The sequence below is a fragment of the Peromyscus maniculatus genome, chromosome 7 (assembly GCF_049852395.1).
Source record: "Peromyscus maniculatus bairdii isolate BWxNUB_F1_BW_parent chromosome 7, HU_Pman_BW_mat_3.1, whole genome shotgun sequence".
In the NCBI taxonomy this organism is placed as follows: domain Eukaryota; kingdom Metazoa; phylum Chordata; class Mammalia; order Rodentia; family Cricetidae; genus Peromyscus; species Peromyscus maniculatus.
This window is the reverse complement of record NC_134858.1, coordinates 106,446,651-106,466,650: the sequence shown is the minus strand read 5'-3', so window position 1 is coordinate 106,466,650 and position 20,000 is coordinate 106,446,651. Positions and strand designations below refer to the sequence as shown.

Below are 20,000 nucleotides of genomic sequence, written 5' to 3'. Positions count from 1 at the left end.
AGGCAGCTAAATTATGAGTTTGAGGACATCCCAGCCTGTATAATGAGTTCCAGGATAGCCAGGGCTACACAGTGAGATTGACTCATGCCTCCCCATCCCCGTCTTAAAAAAAATGAAAAAAAATCCAAAGCTAACAAAACAAATAAAAACCACAGCTCTGGCTGGGCAGTGGTGGCACAAGCCTTTAAGATCAGCATATAGGAGGCAGAGCCAGGCACCAAAACTATACAGAGAAACCCTGTCTCAAAACAAAACAAAACAAAACAAAACAAGCTCTGAATGACAGAAAAGAAGTGGCTAATGACATAAACTTCGAGTCTTAGATTCTACTTTTTGGTTTATTTGTTTTGTTTTTGAGACAGGGTTTCTCTGTATGGCCCTGGCTGTCCTGGAACTCACTCTGTAGAGCAGGCTGGCCTGTACTGAAGATCTGACTGCCTCTGCCTCCTAAATGCTGGGATTAAAGGTGTATGCCATCACCGCTCAGTTGTTTTTTGTTTTTGTTTTTTTAATGTATGATGATCTCTGTAAGTTTGAGGCTGGCCTGGTCTACAGAACAAATTCCAGCACAGTCAAGGCTACAGAGAGAAACCCTGTCTTGAAAAACTTTAAAAAAAAAAAAAAAAAAAAAAAAAGACCAGGGAATCTAACAGGCAGATTCAGCAGATCAAGATGCTTGCCACCAAGCCTGACTATCTGAGTTTGAGCCTCAGGATCTCCATAGCAGAGAGAACCAATTCCTGTAAGTTGTCCTCTAACTTCTACACTTGTGTTATGGTGCATATGCGTGTACACAAGTGCATCAGAGTGTGCACACAGGCACACACAACGTAAAAACAATCTTTTCTTTTGAGGAAAAAGGGTAATATATCTCAACCTACTTTGAACATTCGAGGTGCCACATGAGTGTCCCTTCCAGACCACATCTGCTTGATGAGCTCCGCATAGGCCTCTGCAATCTCCCCTTTCATCCCCAGAGGGTTGTCTCTGTTGATCTCAGCTTCATATTCATCTTTGAGAAAGTACTCAGTCAGCGGAGCGGTGTTGCTCAGGCACTGAAACAGGGCAAAATCAGAGCTTACAACTCTTCCAGACAACGAGAAAACAGAAAAGACAAACCAAGTTCTTTTTGTTTGAAACATTCTTAGACCAGGCTGATTTCAATCTTGTCAACCCTCCTGCCACAGCCTTCCAAGCACTTGGATTGCAGGTATATAGACCCATTCAGAGTTCTGCATTTGGAACCAGCCCCCTGGACAATTCTGTTTGCTTTTTTCCTTGGCTAACTTTAATCTATATCCTTTCCTCAAAATAAACCATCATCACGAAACAATTATGATAGCTTTAAGTAAATCCCTAAGTCCTAGCAAATTATCAAAATTGAGAGTGCCCTTAGAAATCCTGAACTTGCAATTGTTTTGTTTTGTTGTTGCTGTTTTTCGGAGAGACAGGGTTTCTCTGTGTAGTTTTGGTGCCTGTCCTGGATCTCACTCTGTAGCCCAGGCTGGCCTCGAAACTCACAGAGACCTGCCTGGCTCTGCCTCCCAAGTGCTGGGATCAAAGGCATGTGCCACTGTCGCTCGGCTACAGTTGGACTCTTAATCCCTTGCAGCCCATGTCTATCACAATGCTATTATATAGTATCTACCCAATAAATGCTTGATGAACGAATAAAGATAGATTTTGAGAGAAGACCTCCCTCTTTAGCCTAGGCCTTGAACTTGCTATCTTTCTGAGTCCTGGAATTACAGTCATAAACCACTGTGCTAACACTGGGTTTTGTTTGTGTGGTAGCACTGCTAGGGAATTGAACCCAGCACTGAGAATGCTAGGCAAGACCTCTATCAGTGGGTTATATCCCTAGTCTTTTTCTCCCTTTTCTTTTGAGAGAAGATAAAAATCCATGTCTCAAAAACATAACACCAAACAACTAAGCAAACAACAGTGTTAGAACTATAAACACTGATGAAGCCATTCTGAACTAGCTGGTAGGAGGTATCCTGGCACAGACTTCTAAAAGGAGGTGAATTGGGGTGTGACCTAAGAGAAGACCCATTCTTCACTTAACAAACTCCCACTCTCAGTTTTATTTAGTTGGCAACTTTCCCTCTACCTGCAAAGCAGAGTTCATGAAGCAGGTGTTCCCCAGGTTTCCAAGTCCACAGAGGCCAGGCTGGGTATGAGGCGACGGGGGCTCCTGGCAATTATACGAAGCAGAGAAGCCAGATCCACTGAAAAACACAATCCGCATCAGCAATAAAAGCACGTGCTGTACATATGCTTAGGATGACTTTTGGAGCTCTGCTTGGGCCTCTACAACTTGTGCCTGGTTGCAGTCTCATAACGGAAATGAAATGCTCCCTACCTCCTCTGGTCCTCCACCTTTACTTGACATGCTAACAGGAAGTAAGTACAGGGAGAAATGCTACTTAAATTTTCTTCTTTTAGATTTTGATGACTAATTTTATATCGTTCTAAGAGGCTATCAGATGATTTCAGGAAAGGCTATTTTAGGTACCAAGATCAAGGGCTTACATGTGCCACCATCCACCAGGCCACATCAGCCTTGAACGGACCTGAGTGTTCACACTCTCTTGTCTCACTCTCTCCCGCCCTGCCTATGCTTCGAGGCATAAGTAACACGCATGGAGAAAGGAACACAGCAGCAGCCAAGAGGAGAAAGAGGGTTCGCCAGGACGGACAACTGTCCCTTTACAGCTGCCATGTGGCCAGCCCATCCCTCCCAAATGTGGTGATCTCCCTACACCACCCACCCTGCCCTCAAGATTATCCTAGCTTAGACTGGAGAAAAAGGACCGGAAGCAAAAGGACAAGTAACAAAAGTCAGAACTAGGAGGCATGCTTTCCTGCAGGTAGGAAATGGAGTGAAAGGCACGTGCAGCATGTTCTCCCAGGAAGCTCTAGTCCCACAAGGTTTATCTCGGCAGCAGCAGAAGAGCATTCCAGACAAAGTAAAAGGCCGTTCTTACCCCCTGCCGACACCGGAGCTGTGCATCCCAGAGGCGTTAGTGCTATCACCATTTGCAATGAGAGAGGCAGACACCGAGGAGTAAGGGCTTGCAGATGGTTTTGGAGAGGTAGTAAAGTTCCTGCTAGGTGCAGTGCTTGATCTGGGAGGAAGCAAAAACACCACCACTGACTGGTTGCAAAGTCCAGGCCCCATTCAATGCCTTAGGTTTCCTCTCAATAAACAACCATCCTTAGGTGGAGAGAGCAGTCTTCATTCTCAGTTACTAGGGAACCCTGTCTTCACCGGGCTCAGATTAACTAGGTTGGAGCAGGCAGCAGCAAACAACAAGAGATCCCTGTCTCAATCTGAAATTGATCTCTGACTTCCACAAGCATGCTCTGGCACGTGTGCCTACATTTATACAGGTGACAGATACACACATACTTTCTCCCCCTGTGCCTTCAAGGGCCAGTGTGATAGTTCAGCAGGTTAAATCTGACCTACCCCAAACCCTAGGACTTGATAGTTCCTCCCTAAGTTTTGTCTATATTGATTATAAATCAGTGAGCAAATGTGCTTTTCTTACTGATCTCATTTCCTGACCCAACACACTGTCTACTTTATGGCTGTATCCTCATGTACAACATTACATGACACTGCCTTGGAGATCAAGAAAAGGAAAGTGTCTCAGGAATACCATTCTATGCTTTCTCTAGACCAACCACACCTTAGTAAGAGACTCTAACCTTCATGGAATCTTAAAGCGACCCTGCTCTTCCATATCTCCCTTAATGGAAATTCTTAGGCTTCAGAGGGGGACGGATAGGGAGAAGCAAAGCTCAGAAAAGGAGGTACAAGTGAAGCAGCCTAAGGGCCGGGACAGTCACCTGCCTCTGCGGAGTTACCAACTGGACTTCACAGGCTGCAAGCCAACCACCTGGAGGGTCTCCCTGGAGCATGGTTCTCACCCTTCCTAAGGCCGCACAACTAAAGATACAGTTCTTCAAGTTGACCCCAAAGGAGTTGACCCAGAGGTTGAGTTTAGGGGTCACCTTCCCTATGTTCTGTAGCACTTTTGGTTATGAAGGGAGTTGTCTAGTCTGAACTTTTCTGTTTGTTTCCCTACTACGGCTGTCACAAATTTCTACAAACTCAAGGGCTTTCAAGACAACACAAATGTGTTATTATCATGAAATTACTGGAAATTAAAAAGTCTAAAGGAGGGGCTGAAGAGATGGCCCAGAGAGAGGATTAAGAGTGCTTGTTGCTTTTGCAAAGGACCCAGGTTCCCAGCATCCATATGGCGATCACAACCACCTGTAACTCCAGTCGCAGGGAATCCAACTTCCTCTTCTAGCATCCACTGGCACCAGGCACACACATAATATACAGACAGACATACAAGCAAAATGCCCATACACATAAAATAAATAATTAAGCCGGGCGTGGTGGTGCGAGCCTTTAATCCCAGCACTCAGGAGGCAGAGGCAGGCAGATCTCTGTGAGTTGGAGGCCAGCCTGGTCTACAGAGTGAGTTCCAGAACAGCCAATGCTGTTACACAGAGAAACCCTGTCTCAAAAAACCAAAATGAATGAATGAATCAATGAATGAATGAATGAAAAAAAGTCCAAGGAGTCAAGGTGTCCAAGTTATAGTCCTCTGTAGAGATTTTAGGTTCTTGTAGAGCTTTTCTCCTATTTCACGCTTTTCCTCTGCTTCTGCTCTCACACCACTCTGACTCTCCAGCCTCCCTTTTCCTTACAGGGAGCCTTGTGGTTACACTGGGTCCACCTGAAGAGTCTCCCAATTTCAACTTTATTATAATCACATCTGCAAAACATATTCATAAGTTCTTGTGATAGGAGATGGGCATTTTGTGGTATCACGGTTCTATTTTCAGCTTTTCTTTTGCATATGCATATATGGCGTGTATATGTGGGAAACGTACATATGTGCATTCACACGTGTCGAGGCTGAGGTCGACAGTAGGTGTCTTCCTTGATTGCTCTTCACCTTACATAGTGAGGCAAGGTCTCTCACTGAACCCAGAGCTCACCATGTTGTCTCGTCTGGCTAGTCAGCTTGCTCCAGAGACTGCCTGTCTCCATCTCCCGCGCACGAGGATTAGGGCGGGCGGCAACAGCCACCCCACAGGGGGTTCTGGGAATGGGAACTCTGCTCCTCATGCGTGCATGGCAAGCAGTTTCCTTGCTGACCCATCACCACAGCCACAGGATGCTTTGTTAATCTGTTTTTGTAGACACAATCTCACAGTCTCGTAGACCAGGCTAGCCTAGAATTCACTATGTACCCGAGGATGACCTTGGACTCTTTCCTCCTCCTCCCTCCACCTCCACCAAATGTTCTCATAGGCTGACATTACAGGCATATGTCACAACACCTGGATCTATTTGTGTCATCAGATAAGGAAATATGTTATTTCCCTGCACGGCATCACAGAGAAGAGCTATCACTTCTTGGTGCAACCTTCTAAGGGTGTACACAATTCCACAAGTCACAGGACTAGCTCCTGACGGAACTGTGCTTGGAATCCACTTTTAGTAGCTGAGCAGGCCACAGAGCAGAGGTAAGTGGGATCAAGACATCATCCTTAAGTCATACAAGACCTCATCCTAACCCTCCTCTTCCTTTCTCAGAGCTTCTAAACTACAAGTAGAGAAGTAAAGGAGCTTAACAAACGAAAAGTCACTTTGGAAAGTAGCCATATCAGCTCTGACCTTCTCCCCCCCCCCCCACCTCCTGTCCTTATATCTCTTACACTGTATCAAGCAAGCTACTTACCAAAGGCTGGCACTTCAAACACTATGCAATTTGGATGAGAAACTGCTGTTTCCATCTAATTCAGAACAACCCTCTCCTCCGTCTTCCCCTTTCTCTGACCCTGCGAGCCCAAACACAGGGGGGTGAAGTACACTTACTTTGACTGCAGGGTCTGCCTGGGCCATGTGCCATCTTCATTTTGGGGCTCAATTACTAGCACCTAAGCAGAAGGGGAGAGCAAATGAACACAGAACAACACACCCACTTTGGACATGCTTATTGCCAGAAGACTTCTTGACACCCCCTGGTCAGAGCTGCCTGTCTGGCCTGGCCTGGCCTCCTACCTGGCCCTGGTACAGCCCAGCATCCTGGATAGTGTTGTCCAGCTTGCTCAGCTGCTCATAGGTGTTGCTCATGTATTTGTTCCAAAGCCGAGTTTCACGCTCTGCAGGGATGTTGAACAGCTTCCTCATCTCCTTCTCGATGGTTGCTACGAACAGGCAAAAACATCCTTCAGGGCCGTCTCCAGAGATAAAGTTAAAGACAGCCAAGGCAAACCAATCTTCACTCTGCTTCCTTCTCAAGTGTTAATGGAAGATCTGGAGCAAATATGTTCACAGACCTTAACTTGTTTGTGCTCCTAAGGCCAATCATCTTTCAGAGCTCTCCTTGTAAGCTTAGCAGCTCACTACGCTTCTCTGATAATGCAGGTCTTTAGAGCACAACAGTAACACAGACCTCAGGTGTAGCGAGCGGCCCATGCCTATCATCCCAACACTCGGGAGACTGAGGTGGAAGGCTCCAACAAGTTCAAAGCTACTAGAAAATTTTAGGTCAACCTGAGCTTTAGTATGAAAACCTATTCAAAAACAAAACAAAAGAAAAAAGACAAGGAAGAGGAGAAAGGAAGAAAGGCAACATAGAAAGTTAGAAAACTAAAAAATCTGGACAGTATTGGTGCACACCTTTCATCCCAGCACTTGGGAGGCAAAGACAGAAGAATCTCTGGGTTCGAGGTCAGCCTAGTCTATAGAGAGAGTTCCAGGGCTACATACAGAAACCCTGTCTCAAAAACCAAACAAACAAGACAAAAAAAGTTGGGGGGGGAGGGCTGAGGGGGCACGTGGGGGCTGGAGGAGGGAGGACAGGGGTATCCGTAGCTGATACGTAAAATTAAATTAATTATAAAATTTAAAAAAAATAAATAAAATACCAGTTTATCATATCAATCGATAGACAAAAAAAGGAAGGAAGGAAGGAAGGAAGGAAGGAAGGAAGGAAGGAAGGAAGGAAGGAAGGAAGGAAGGAAGGAAGGAGAAAAAGAAGCTGGACGGTACTGGCGCACACCTTTCACCCCAGCACTTGGGAGGCAGGAGCAGGCAGATCTGAGTTCAAGGTCAGCCTGGGTTTTTCGTTTGTTTGTTTGTTTGGTTGGTTGGTTTTTTGAGACAGGGTTTCTCTATGTAATAGTTCTGCCTGTCCTGGAACTCACTATGTAGCCCAGGCAGGCCTCGAACTTACTGAGATCTGCCTGCCTCTGACTCCCGAGTGCTGGGATTAAAGGTGTGCGCCACCACTGTCCAGTTGGCCAGCCTGGTTTAAAGCTAATTCCAGGACAGCAAGAACAACACAGAGAGACCCTGTCTTGAAACAACCCCCTCACCCTCAAAAAAGAAAATCAGCTAGCCCTATGATCATTATTGTTAGATGCACAAACAAAAAATGAGGCCTTCTGAGTTCATTTGGCCACCGATTTAGAGGGAGTGGGGGGGCCACAGGAGAGATCTGAGGAAGGGAACACAGGAGGGGCTGGAGGAAGGAGAGGAAAGGGAAGGGATAGAATCAAATTTTAATTAAAATTTTATGAAAAAAAAAAGGGCTCTCAGCCAGGTATGGTGACATCACCTATAATTTAGCAATGGAGACGCTGACGCAGAAGGATCCTGAGTTTGAGGCCATCTAGGCTACACAGCCAGACTCCACCTCAAACAAAGGGAGTTTAGTTAAAGTAGACTATGGATGTGGTTCAGTGGTAGAGTGTCTGCTCGGCGTTAATAAAAGGTCCTGAGATTGAGGCCCAGCTCCACCAAAAACAAACAAAACCACAAAACAGCACCTGCCATTTTTCCCCCTGAGAATGTGGGAGTTGTTTTTTTAACTAATTAGCTTTTGTGTGTATGGATTTTTTTTTTGCCGGCATGTATGTACATCATGTGTGTCTAGTACCCTCAAGAGACCAGAGGATGGTGTGGATCTATGGAATTAATAATTAAAGAGTTGTGGTGGTTTGAATGAGCATGGCCCCCTCGGTTCATATGTGTGAATGTTCGCCACCAGTTGGTGAACTATTTGGAAAGAATTAGGAAGCATGGCCTTGTTGGAGAAGGTGTACCTCGGGGAGGTTTCAAAAGCCCATGCTAGGCCCAGCCTGTGCGCTCGTGCTCTCTCGCGCGCTCTCTCTCTCTCTCTCTCTCTCTCTCTCTCTCTCTCTCTCTCTCTCTCTCTCTCTCTCTCTCTCTCTCTCCCTCCGGATCAGAAGGTAAAGCTCAGCTACTGTTCCAGCACCATGCCTGTCTGTTTTCTCCAGGACGACCATGGACTAACCCTCTCAAACTGTAGGCAAGCCCCCAATTAAATGCTTCTTTACAAGAGTTGCCTTGGTCATGGTGTCTCTTCACAAGAACTAAACACTAAGATGCTGAAAACTGAACCCTGGTCCTCTGGAAGAGCATCATACTCTTAACTGCCTAGCCATCTCTCCACTCACTGTCGTTTTCTGTGTGTGGTATATGTACTTATTAGTGTGGGTAAATGCACACAAGTGTGGGTACGGGAGGTGTGCGTGTGGGGACCAGAGCTCATCTTTAGGTATCTTTCCATCACTTTCCATCTTTTATTTTTTGAGACAGGGTCTCCCGTATTGATTTACCTGGAGCTGCTGACCAATGGGCTTCAGGGATCTGCCTGCTTGTCTCACCTCCCCCAGTGCTGAGGTTAAAAGGACAGGCCACACCTGGTTGTCTTTTTTTCCTTCTTTTTTTTGGTTTATCGAGACAGGGTTTCTCTGCGTAGTTTGGTGCCTGTCCTGAGTCTCACTCTGTAGCCCAGGCTGGGCTTGAACTCACAGAGATCCACCTGCCTCTGCCTCCCGAGTGCTGGGATTAAAGGCGTGAACCACCATTGCCCGGCAGGAATACAATGTTATCAATTGCTATATACTGAGTTCAAGTTCAAGCCTGCTTGAGCTACTCTGGTAGCCCAAGTCCTGTTCTATAGAACATAGTTTTCAGGTCTGGTTCTTCAAAACAATTCTCTCAGGAAAAGATTTCCACGTCAAGACTGACGACCCCAGTTGGGTAACAAGCCTGAGAGAGCACTCCAACTTCCCCCATCAATTACAATGCCCTGCGTTCTCTCACCAGGCGGCCAGAACTCGGCCAGCTGCTTACCAATGGTGTCTGCTTTGCTAAAATGGCAACTCAGTACATTGGTGGGGTCACTGTTCTCACAGAGCTTCAATTCCAGCAAATACACCTCCACTTTGCAGTGCTTGACAAACAAGCCATGCTCCACAACCTGCAAACAAGAGGCAAGGGTGAGACACCATGACCAAGACAACTCTTGTAAAGAAGCATTTAATTGGGGGCTTGCCTACAGTTTGAGAGGGTTAGTCCATGGTCGTCCTGGCAGAAAACAGAGTGAGTTCCAGGACAGCCAGGGCTACACAGAGAAACCCTGTCTTGAAAAACAGACAATGAATGAAGCTGGGCAGTCTTGGAAGGGACATGCCTCAGCAGCAGCGATGATAGCAAAACACTAAAACCTCTCAAAAAAAAAATAAAGTTTCCTGCCAGGCTGTGGTGGCGCACGCCTTTAATCCCAGCACTCGGAGGCAGAGGCAGGTAGATCTCTGTGAGGTTGAGGCCAGCCTGGGCTACAGAGCGAGATCCAGGACAGGCACCCCCCCCCCCCAAAAAAAAAAAAGCTATACAGAGAAACCCTGTCTCAAAAAACCAAAAAAATTAAAAAATAAAAATTTAATTCATCAGCATATATCCTAGGAGTTACAATCCCCCCACCCTCCCCATAATGAAGAACCAAGTACATCTTCATGGAATCAGAGATCTGTGTGGATACAACACCAGGCCCTATAGGCAGGTCTCAGAAGGTCAACTTTGAAGAAAAAAAATTCTTGTTTTGGCCCTTGTAGGGTTTGTCAAAATAAAGGGCTATGAAATACCTTAGAAGGGGAGGAAAAAAGCCGGGCGGCAGCAGTGCAGCCTTTAATCCAGCCCTCGGGAGGCAGAGGCAGGGGGATCTCTTGAGTTCCCAGGCCAGCCTGGGCTACAGAGTGAGTTCCAGGACAGCCAGGGCTACACAGAGAAACCCTGTCTCGAAAAACAGACAAAACATATCCCAACAAAAACAAAACAAAAACACACCCAAGTTATTAGGTGAGCATGGCGGCTCACATTTGTGATCTCAGCACCCAGGAGGCTCAAGAAAATGCTCAACTGTCCCAGTTCAAGGCCTACCTGAGCTACAAGTGAGTTCAAGGTGAGCTTGGGTAACTTAGTAAGGCCCTGTCTCAAAGAAAAAGAGCTCAGTGCTAGAACAGTTATTAGCATATGTGGGGAGAAAGGGGGAGCAGCAATCCGTATTAGTTTATGTCCACATGGCCCAACTGAACAGTATTCCATAAAGTGCTCTAAACACTATGGACATCCTAAACTACCAGACAGCTCTGGTATGTGGAGACCACTCAGTAACATCCTGAGTTACTCACAACCATTTTATTTCCTAAAGAGAACTAGAAATAGTCTCTTAGGCCAGAATTCCAGCACTCAAGGATTTGAGGGAGGAGATGACCAGTAAAAAAAGGCCAGCCTGGGCTACACAGAGATCCTGTCTCAGGAAACAAAAACAAGGTCTCAAGACATGGTGATGTCTTTAATCCTAGCACTTGGGAGGAAAAGGCAGGAGAATCTCTGAGTTTGAGGACAGTCTGGTCTACAGAGCAATTTCCAGGACAGCATGGGCTATGCAGAAAACCCGTCTCAAAAAAACAAATAAACAAAGTCTCAATACTTGCTTTCAATCACTTAACTACATTTATCTTCTCAAGAAATCAAAAGAAGTCAGTGCACTCAGGGAGAACTCACAGACACACTAACAGGTAGAAGAACTCAGGTACTCACTTTTCTGACAATGGGCTGCTGGCCTTCCACACAGCCATACCAATTTAGCAATTTATTCCAGGCTTCGGTTGGGACCAACACATAGTCCAGCTCATCAATTAAGTGTTCCTTTAAGGTCTGACTTTCAGGATCTGAAAAGGAAATTAGCACATATCTCATTTTTCTTTCTTTTCCCCAGAATTTTTAATTTTTACAAGATTCTTAGGTATTTTTCATGAGAAAAGAATCAACAGGAGAAAGCACAATAATCCAAAATTCTGTCACTGGCCATTCATTATCCTTAGTCACAATTTTTGTTTCGTTTTGTTTGTTTGTCAAGACAGGGTTTCTCTGTGTATCTTTGGAGCCTGTCCTGGATCTCGCTCTGTAGCCCAGGCTGGCCTCGAACTCACAGAGATCCGCCTGCCTCTGCCTCCCGGGTGCTAGGATTAGAGGCGTGCATCACCACAGCCCTGTCTTAGTCACATTTTTTTGAGGCACTTATATCTCTTCTATAATTAGAAAAAGTAAGCTCAAAAACAAATAAACAACCAAAAAAAAAAAACCCACAAAACAAAAAAAGAAGAAAAAAACAATAAAACGGTTAATTATGGATACTAACAATAACAATCCTATCGAAAGTGCTTGAACTCAGACATCATCTACACACGAACCATTTGCTGAGAGGCAAATAAATGAGGCACTGAGGGCTAGGGGTCTGTTCTTACCAAGCAATCATGCCGAGCCCTCAGTTCAGTTCCCAGCATGGCAGAAAAAAAGAAGGGGGAGGGGATGGGAGGGACCACAGACCACCGCTGTGAAATAACAAACAAGAAAATAATTTCCTTTCGGCTAGGCGTTATGGTGCACATCTGTAATCGCAGAACTCAGGATCAGGACTGTAACTTCAAGATCAGGACTGTAACTTCAAGATCAGGACTGTAACTTCAAGATTTACTTGGGGTATGTAGGTAGTTCTGGGATAGACTGGGCTACATAATTGCTATGTAGCTAAGTTATATATTAAGACCCTGCCTCAAAATAAACAAGTAAATAAATAGAAATTCTCTTTCTGAGCATTTGGGAGGTAGATTCAAGAAGTACATGAGTTCAAGGTCATCCTCAGATATATTGCTAGGTTAAGGCCAGCCTGAACTACACAGTGGTGGCACATGCCTTTAATCCCAGGACTTGGAAGGCAGAGGCAGGTAGATCTCTGTGAGGTTCAAAGCCAGTCTGGTCTACAGATCAAGTTCTAGGACAACCAGGAATACACACAGAGAAACCCTGTCTCCAAAAACAAAAACAAAAACAAAAACACAAGACAAAAACTGCAAACAAATAAAAAGCCACAAAAAAAGGGCTGGAGAAATGGCTCAGAGGTTAAGAGCGCTGACTCTTCTACCAGAGGACCCGAGTTCAATTCCCAGCACCCACATTGCAGCTCACACCTGTCTGTAAGTCCAGTTTCAGGGGACCCCAACAACCATGGCAAAACCACAAATGCACATAAAAATAAAATATATTAAAAACAAAAACAAAAACAAAAGGCCTGGCAGTGGTGGTGGTGGTGGTGGTGGTGGTGGTGGTGGTGGTGGTGGTGGTGGTGGTGGTGGTGGTGCATGCCTTTAATCCTAGCACTTGAAAGGCAGATCTCTATGAGTTCGAGGCCAGAAAGGTCTACAGAGTGAGTTTCAGGACAGCCAGGGCTACACAGAGAAGCCTTGTTTTGAAAAACAAAACAAAACAAAAAAAAGAACAAAAAACCTAGGCCAGGTGTAGTAGAGCATAGAGCATGGTTTTAATCTCAGCACTGAGGAGGCAGAAGCAGGACCAACCTGATCTACATAGTGAGACCATATCTAAAAAGGAAAGCAAACCACCCCATGATGGTGGAACACACCTGCAATCCTATCACTTCAGACAAAGAAGATCACAAATCTGAGCCAACCTCAGATCCATAAGCAGCTCCCTCTTGACAACAAAGGGCTGGTGGACAGCTCAGCAGGTAATGCCACTGAGCCTGACAAGCTGCACCTAACCTCCACACTGCACTCTGCATGAACACACCCAACCTGCCTCACACAGAGGCACGCAAAACTTTAACCTAAAAAAATATAAACAAATTAAAAATCTGAAAGCCAGACTCAATGGCGCAAGACTTTAAGTCCAGTACTTGGGAGGCTAAGGCAGGAAAGCAGTGATTTTTTGAGGCCAGCTTAGGCTACATAGCAAGTTTGAGCCCAGCAATGAACATAGCAAAACCCTATCTGTAAAACAAAAATAAGACTATATCTATAGTAGCACACTCATGTAAACCCAGCACAAAAGAGGCAATGGCAGGAGGACTAACTCAATGCAAGGCCAGCCAGAGCTACACAGTGAGCCACTGCCTCAGCAAACTAAAACAGCAAAAATCCAGGGAGCCGGAGATGACTCCACAGATACAGGCATTTGCTGCCAAGCCTGAGGACATGAGTCAGTCCCTTGAACCTACATGGTAGGAGGAAAGAACCAACTTCCATAAGCAAGCACGCACACAAATGTAAAAATACAAAGAACAAAACCAGGTTGATACCAGACATATGTATAAGTTATCATAGCTACCTACCTGCCTGCCTGTCTTCTGAAGATTCTGGACACAGGTGAAAGATCATCTGGAAAAGCTAACCATGCGACCTCCATGCAGTCACAGAAATAAACCATGCATCACTTTTGCTACAACACTTAAAGAATATGACGAGGTCAAAGGTCACAACTCTCCTGACTTTCCACCTCTCCTTACACTATTTCCATGACAAACACAGCACAGAGATGCTTGATGACCTTTAATATACATACAATTTGATCTGCTTCACAAATACCAAAAATTTGTGGATACAGCTTAGTGTGGTGACACACATCTTTAATCCCCGTAATCAGGAGACAGAAGCAGGCAGATCTGTGAATTCAAGGCTAGCTTGGTCTACAGAGTGAATTCCAGGATGTAGAGAGAACCTGTCTCAAAAAAACAAACAAAACCCAACAACACTCAAACCAATTACTGGATATTACTTGCTCAGCATACTGACTGTGATCCAGAGCATTAAAGAAAAAGGTGGGAGGCGTGGTTCCCAACTTTTGGATTGCAGGTGCAATTTAAAATGATTTTTATTCTTTCAATTTACATACAAGTACAAAATCTAAAAAAGAAAAATAATTAAGGAGCTGGACAGATAGTTCAGTAGTTATTCAATTTACATACAAGTCCAAAATCTAAAAAAGAAAAACAATTAAGGAGCTGGACAGATAGTTCAGTCGTTAAGAACACTTACTGCTCTTGCAGAGGACCCAACTCTAGTCCAAGCACCATTGTTGGGCAGCTTACAACCTACTCTAACTCCAGGGGATCCAAAACTCCCTTCTGGGGTCCTCAGGCACTGCACTCACATGCACAGATTCACTCACAAGTACACAAGCATACACACAATGAAAAATAAAAATAAGCCAGACAGTTGTGGCACAGGCCTTTAATCCCAGCACTTGGGAGCAGAGGCAGGTGCATCTCTGTGATTTCAAGGCCAGCCTGATCTACAAAGAGTATTCTAGGACAGCCAGGACTATTACACAGAGAAACCTTGTCTCAAAAATTAATTAACTGATTGATTAATTAAAAGGAAGAAAGGAAGAGAGGAAGGAAGGAAGGAAGGAAGGAAGGAAGGAAGGAAGGAAGGAAGGAAGGAAGGAAGGAAGATAAAGGCAAAACATTACCAAGTGGGCAGGCAAGATATCTTTAGCTTTGTTAGTTTAAAAACCCAACTGCATAAAGCTGTCCTCTGGCCTTAGTATACACTGTGTCTCACCTACACATACATATCATATATGTGTGCACACATACAATAAAAATAAAGCAAAAATGTAAAAAAAAAGTTTAAAAAGTATGGCAGTTGAATGAGAATGGGCCCTATAGGCTCAGATGTTTGAATCTTTGGTCCCTGAATAGTAGCACTATTTGGGAAGGATTAGGAGGTGCGGCCTTGCTGGAGGAGATGTGTCACTGAGGGGCAGCTCTGAGGTTTCAAAAGCCCACATCTGACCCAGTCTCTCTCTCTACTTGCTGATCAGGATGTAAAGCTCTCAGCTCCTTCTGCAGCACCACACCTTCTTGCCTGCTGCCACACTACCCACCATGGTGATCATGAAACTGTAAGCAAGCCCCCAGTTAAATGACTCCTTTTATAAGCTGCCTTGGTCATAGTGTCCGTCACAGCAACAGAACAGTGAGACATAAAGCGTGCTCTTATTGTTAGAAGTGGTTATTTAGGGAAGAAGTGCTTCTCCGTAAGACTCTGCAAAGACTTCTACTACAGATGTAAACAAGCATTTCCATCTCTTCACATTATGAGAATTATAAATTCACAGTGTCCACTGTATCAATACACACCACCTCAAGCCATGGCCCATGTGAACACACAGCTAGAAAACTTAGGATACTGCACCTGAAAAGAGTCCAGAGTTGTCAATGGGCCCAGGAAACAGATTATGTTCCCCCACATTGTACATATCCCAGCTATCAAAGCCCACATACTTCTTCCACTGCTTGAACCACCGGCTGTCAATAAGATACCTAGAGAGAAACAAAACAACAGTTTCATATAAAATATGGCCAAAAGACAAAGTTCTCTGTTTCTGCGTCTCTCCTTCAATTTTGTTCTCTGGACGCCTACTCTTAACTTTTTATGGTCTTTTCACCAAGGTAATTCCCACTAAAATCACACTCTTTTTGAGACAGGGTTTCTCTGTATAGTCCCGACTGTCCTAGAACTTCCTCTAAAGACCAGGCTAGCCTCAAAAACAGAGATCCAACCTGCCTCTGCCTCCTGAGTGCTGGGATTAATTAAAGGCATGAACCACCACCACCTGGCTAAAAATCACACTTTTAACATCAGGACCAGATGTCAGCCCCATATGGCAGAGAAGGCCTAGTCTAGGCCAGATATTCACTTAAGGAAATGATGCTAAAAGAGTAAGTTAAGGCACTAGCTGTGGTGGCCCATGTCTGTGATTCCAGCGTTTGGAAGGTGAAGGCACAAATGTCTGTCTCTACTGCATAGTGAGTTTGAGGTCACTTAGCTACAAGAGACCATATCTGTAAAAAACAAAACAAAGCAAGGCAAGGTGGTGTACACCTTTAGATCCAAGCACTTGGGAGGCAGAGGCTTTTGGATCTCTACAAATTCCAGGACAGTTTGGTTTACATAGTGAATTCCAGACCCCAACCAACCAAGACTACATAATGAGACCCTGTCTGAAAAAAAAAAAACAAAAAAGGTACTAGAAAGATAACTTAGGCTGGACAGTGGTGGCGCACACCTTCAATCCCAGCACTCGGGAGAAGAGCCAGGTGGATCTCTGTGAGTTCGAGGCCAGCCTGGTCTACAGAGCAAGATCCAGGACAGGCACCAAAACTACACAGAGAAACCCTGTCTCAAAAAAGAGAGAGAGAGAGAACTTAGAGGTTAAGAGAGCTTGGTGCTCTGCCAGAGGATTCAAGATTGGATCCCAGCACCCATGTCTGGTAGTGCACACCTCTAGCTCCAGGGAGTCCAATACCCTCTTCTAGTCTGCACAGGCACCTGTGTGCATAGGGTGTGCCATACATACACCCAATCACACTTATCCAACATAAAGCCCGTTGTGGTCTCACTCATCTAGAATGCCATCACACAGGAGGCAGTAGAAGCCTGACTGTAAGTTTGAGGCTAGCCTGGAATACATTTCAAGTTCCAAACCAGCAAGGGCCACATAGTGTCTCAAACAATTTCTGAAAGATTTTTAAATTTAATTTTGGAGGTTGGGTCTCAGTATGTAGCCCCAGATAGTCTTGAACTCATAGAGATTCACCTGCCTCTGCCTCCCAATTGCTGGGATTAAAGCTGTATGCTACTATGCCTAGTTAGGATTTTACTTTGAATTATGCACTTGTGTCTGTGCATAATACAGGTGCCCACAGAGGCCAGGGGAGCCAGATATCTTAGAACTTGAGTTATAGACAGCCGGGAGCCACCCAACATGGGTGCTGGGATTCAAACCCAGGTTCTCTCCAAGAACAATATGAGTTCTTAACTGCTGAGCTATCTCTCCAGCCAATGAGCAATCATTTAATATGGACTCTTTCTAGAAGTAAAATTATGCTTACTAAGTTATTAAGTACATTCTCGACAACCCCTTCATTCATTTGTTTGTTTATTTATTTATTTTAGGCAGAGCCTTACTATGCCACTCAGGCTGGCCCTGAAACTTGACAGCAGTACACCTCTCTAGTGCTAAGATTACAAGCATGTACTTCCACACCACTCTGAGCATTCTTAAATGTGTTATCCCTTGCGGAATAATTTCTAAAGTACCTCTATGTGTCTGTCTTTTCACTAGCTCAATCTAAACGCCGTAGAACTAGAGCTGAAAGGCATCCTCCCCGCACACACACAATTTATATCTCTTCTTCAATCCTCAGAGTGGTCACAATCAGTGGAAAACCTACTAGTGTTTTCGACTCCTACACAGTAGCACGACAGGCATTTCTCCACTACTGGTGAGTACTACCCCTCCTAGGAAACAATCTATTGAATCCGCTCTTCTGAATCCTGGACCTTTTTTTTTTTTGGAGGGGTCGTGCTCACTGTGCAAACTGCAGCAATCCTCCTGCCTCTGCCCCTGCAAAACAGCAAAGCATCTGCCACCATGCCTGGCAAAAATCTTGGAACTTTCAATCTATTTTGCTCCTCCCGGATTCAAGTTCTGCTCCTCTCCCACTCCTAGAACTAACTACTGCCACAATTGTTCCTGACGTCTGACAATCTGGGTCCGGAGACATTTATTTATTCAGCTTCTGGCCTTGAATCTGTTCCGTACTTCACAAGTTACAAAGTATCTACTTCTGATCGTCTCTCAACCCCCTGAGCGCCATAAGCCACAAATTGCTACCCTGGTTTTAATTGTTAAGGAACCGAGGTCTGTAAGGTATGGACACCTTCCCCCAAGGTCACCATCAAGTCTTGGGTAGTTAGGTGCTCTCCCCTCTCCTCTTCCCGCCCCCGGCGACCCGAGCACTCCCCTTTTCCCACATTCTCCATCCCCTGTCCCCGCCGGCCCAAGACCCTTGGGAGTACCAGTAGGCCAAGACACACCCCAGACCTGTCGGCGCTGTGCCCCAGCTGATCTCGGGGTTTCTTTCAGAGCGGCCGCTGTCAAGCTACTCTCCCAGAGACTCCCGGCACCGCCCCCGGCCAGCCTCGACCTAAAGCTGGGGAGAGGGGCCCGGCCCGAGGGCCAGCCACCCGGCCCGGGTCTCTGCGCGGTGGAAGGGCAGCCCGGACGCTCACCACTGCGCCCCACGTTGGAGCGTGGTCCCCATCAAGGCTCCGAGCTCCGTCTTCTGGGTCTCCACATCCGGTCGCTCACGGCTGCCTCGGCCTTCCGCCATCTCGTCCGCCGCCCCGGCCCAGCCGGCCCGGACATCCGCCTAGCGCACGGCGTGCTGTGGGCCGCGCCCACGCATGCACGTAAGCACGCACGTGCGCGCGCCCGGTGCCGCCGTCAGCTTCCGCCTCTTCTCCCCGCCCCCACCCCGCCCCCACCCCCACCCCCCGGAGCGGGATCGGACGGAAAGGGGGCCGGACGCCCGGAGGCGGGGGCCGCAGCCACCCGGGTACGCGCGGCTTCTTCGGAAAGAACGCCCGCAGCGCTGCGACTATGTCCGGAGGTCGGGCTACAGGCCGGCCCTCGGCCCCTCAGGCCCTCGCGCCATCCTGGTCTAGGGTTATCCTGGTGCTCAATCTGAGTGCGAGAAGCCCGCCACCGGCTCTTCTTGGTCCACTCGGTGCCATTCCGCTTTCAGCAAGACCGCGCAAATGCGAGATTGAATCTCCTGCCTCGGCAGCCGCTGCATGCAACCAGGTGCACAGACACATTGGGGTCTGCAGTGTCCGGTGTGGTCCAGCCATTAACAATTGTCTCAAACAAGGGCCGGCGAGATGGCTCTGTGGGTAGTGCTTGCCATGCAAGCTTGAAGACTAGGTTTGATCTCCTGAAGCCATGTCAAGGTGGAAGAAGAGAATTGGCTCCTTAAAATTGTCCTTTGTTCCCGACACAGGCGCTGTGGCATGAGTTCACTTCACAGTCATACAGCAGTGAAACTTGTCTGTTTGAGACATGGTCTCTTGTAGTCCTGGCTGCCCTGGAACTCCCTGTATATACCAGGCTGGTCTCGAACCCAGATCCAATCTGCCTCCGCCTCCGGAGTGCTGAGATTAAAGGTGTAAACCACCGCACCTGGCAATAAATAAATAAATAGTCAGAATTAGACCCTGTCTCAAAAAACAAAGTTGTCTTAAGCAACCTCGTCGCCAGAATCCTGTCAGTCCTCCATGTCAAGGAGAGTGGCAGCCAGAGGGCTGATAGCAACTGAGGAAGGGATGAGGTCTGGGCATTTTAATTTTTCCCTGGAACAAAGATTGTGTGTCCTGAAAACCTTTCTCCAATGGCTTCTGCACAGGTTTAGAAGCACTGGTCTTCTGGAGGAAAAAGTAGGCCTCCATCAAGGAGGAGGTCAGGTAAGCTGCTGAGACTCCACTTCCCCGGCAAATCCTGTCTTGAACACTAAGGAAAATAAGACAATTCTTGGGGATGGGCGTAGGCGGGGCTCAGCAGGAGAACCACAGGCAAGCATGCGCAGGCCCTTGGTTCCTAGCAGCCCTCAAAAAACAAAAAACACCCAATTCCCTTACTTTCCTACAATCTGTTAAAATACAGATCTTTTTAAAAAGATCTATTTATTTTATGTGTAAGTGTGTGCGCCCCTGCATAAGTTTATGTGTTCCACCTGCATGCAGGTTCCCTCCAAGGCTAGAGGGCATTGTATCCCCTAGATTTTAGGGCCCAGAAGTAGAGTTACAGACAGTTCTGAGCTGACTAACAGGAGTGCTACGAGCGATCCCTGGCTTCTCTGTTACCCACGGAGCCATCTCATCAGCCCCTGTGTGTGAAACCTTGTAAGTTCATAAACTTTGATTCACTCTGGCTTGGCCTGAAA

At 46.2% G+C, this 20,000-nt stretch overlaps 1 protein-coding gene across 2 annotated transcripts in view; it reads right to left on the bottom strand.

The window, feature by feature from the left end:
- The window catches only part of Usp4 (ubiquitin specific peptidase 4), a 36,216-nt gene extending 17,690 nt beyond the window's left edge, over positions 1 to 18,526 (bottom strand). The window contains exons 1-9 of one of the 2 annotated variants that reach the window (XM_006978319.4): positions 18,292 to 18,526; positions 15,409 to 15,536; positions 10,952 to 11,082; positions 9,203 to 9,329; positions 6,098 to 6,243; positions 5,912 to 5,973; positions 2,991 to 3,131; positions 2,114 to 2,231; positions 882 to 1,055 (exon numbers count right to left, since the gene is read on the bottom strand). In XM_006978319.4, the coding sequence (XP_006978381.1) occupies positions 882 to 1,055; positions 2,114 to 2,231; positions 2,991 to 3,131; positions 5,912 to 5,973; positions 6,098 to 6,243; positions 9,203 to 9,329; positions 10,952 to 11,082; positions 15,409 to 15,536; positions 18,292 to 18,392 (1,128 nt within the window). In that variant the 5' untranslated portion in view covers positions 18,393 to 18,526. The remainder of the gene's footprint in view (positions 1 to 881; positions 1,056 to 2,113; positions 2,232 to 2,990; positions 3,132 to 5,911; positions 5,974 to 6,097; positions 6,244 to 9,202; positions 9,330 to 10,951; positions 11,083 to 15,408; positions 15,537 to 18,291) is intronic. The other variant, XM_076577026.1, reaches the window with a different exon arrangement.
- Between the last annotated feature and the right edge of the window lie 1,474 nt (positions 18,527 to 20,000).